General features: G+C 45.4%; 1 protein-coding gene across 1 annotated transcript; it reads right to left on the reverse strand.

Annotated features, from left to right (window-relative positions):
* Nucleotides 1-2: 2 nt before the first annotated feature.
* LOC103523931 (dynein heavy chain, cytoplasmic-like) lies at nt 3-1,244 on the reverse strand (the record flags this gene model as incomplete). The annotated part of the gene is made up of 1 exon (XM_008488939.1): nt 3-1,244. A coding segment is annotated over one exon (1,242 nt), but the record flags the coding sequence as incomplete, so codon positions are not given.
* Nucleotides 1,245-1,247: the final 3 nt, after the last annotated feature.

Consider the following 1,247-nt stretch of genomic DNA (forward strand, 5'->3'; position numbering starts at 1 on the left):
GAGTTCAGATACACAGGTAGAGATAGCTTGTCTTGTCGTGTCTCTGATTCTACTTTGACCCAGCGTACCAGTGTGACAGGTAGATCCATGAGGATAGTAGAAGTAAGAACAAGTTCATTATTCCTGCATTGTGCTCCTTGGAGTTTGAGTCCTACCACTCGGAAACTACAATCATCTGTGTTAATCTTCTCTGGTTCCATGCAGTCTGTAATGCTAACATCCAATACCAACTCCTCCAGTGACCAACCATTCGCTTCAGCAATACATTGTCGTGTAGCAGTGATGTATGCTTCAGGATTGAACAGACCTCCTAGCCATACAGGATATACTTTGAGTTCCTTAGCCCCGCCTTGTGATACAAGGAGAGAGACTTGCTGTAGTTGTATGATACGGAGACGGAAGTCAGTCACCCATTGTATAACTGTACAGCCTCGTGGTACACTGTATCTACACCAACGTGCAGGTAACATCCCCTTCACGAGATCACTCAGTAGGAGACGATGATAGTTGGTTTGACGTTTACCACCGCTACAGATCAGAATAACATCCTCTAGATCACTAATAACATCTCGTAGCAATGCTGCACCAGAGCTAACTTCACGCTCAAAGTATCTGTATAGTGGATCCTTGATATTCTCTACAGTTCGTCTGAGGGTTTGCAAGGCCTTGGGTAGGAGTTCGAGCCAGGTGGAGGCAGAATTATGTAGTGTTCTCATCCAGGCAGGACGTCCATCTACATTTCGTTCCTCTGTCTTATTCTCATTAGCTTCTGTGTATGCAAACTCATCTTCATCTTCTAGCTGTTGCATCTTGAGTAGTTTAGCCACCAGGTCTGTCCCTCGTGTTGTCAGGAGTACTTTCTCAGCACTATTGGGTAATCCTAGCCAGGAGGGTGTCTGTCTGTCTGGTAAGGATTCTATCCAGTGTAGGAAATGATCTCTACGTGTACCATCCGGCATATTGATATGTCGTGTGGCGCCGTCCACATTAGCGACCAGGGCAAAGTCTGCTTCAAATGATCTGGTTGTGAATAGTTTGGATAGGAAGGAGCCGAGGAGTCTCTGATCAAAGTCATTGTCTATCTTACCACCGTAGATACTCTGTGAGAGTAATGTAATCAGTGCATTCCATGGTATCTTCTCAGGGGGGAGATTGGTTCTACCCATGGCTGTGGAGTCAATCCAAGTATCCAACGTATCACACGCGACTCTCAAGTCAGATTCATTGAATTCATAGAACTTGGACCA

The sequence above is a fragment of the Diaphorina citri genome, unplaced genomic scaffold (genome assembly GCF_000475195.1).
Source record: "Diaphorina citri unplaced genomic scaffold, Diaci psyllid genome assembly version 1.1 scaffold57874, whole genome shotgun sequence".
NCBI classification, from domain to species: domain Eukaryota; kingdom Metazoa; phylum Arthropoda; class Insecta; order Hemiptera; family Psyllidae; genus Diaphorina; species Diaphorina citri.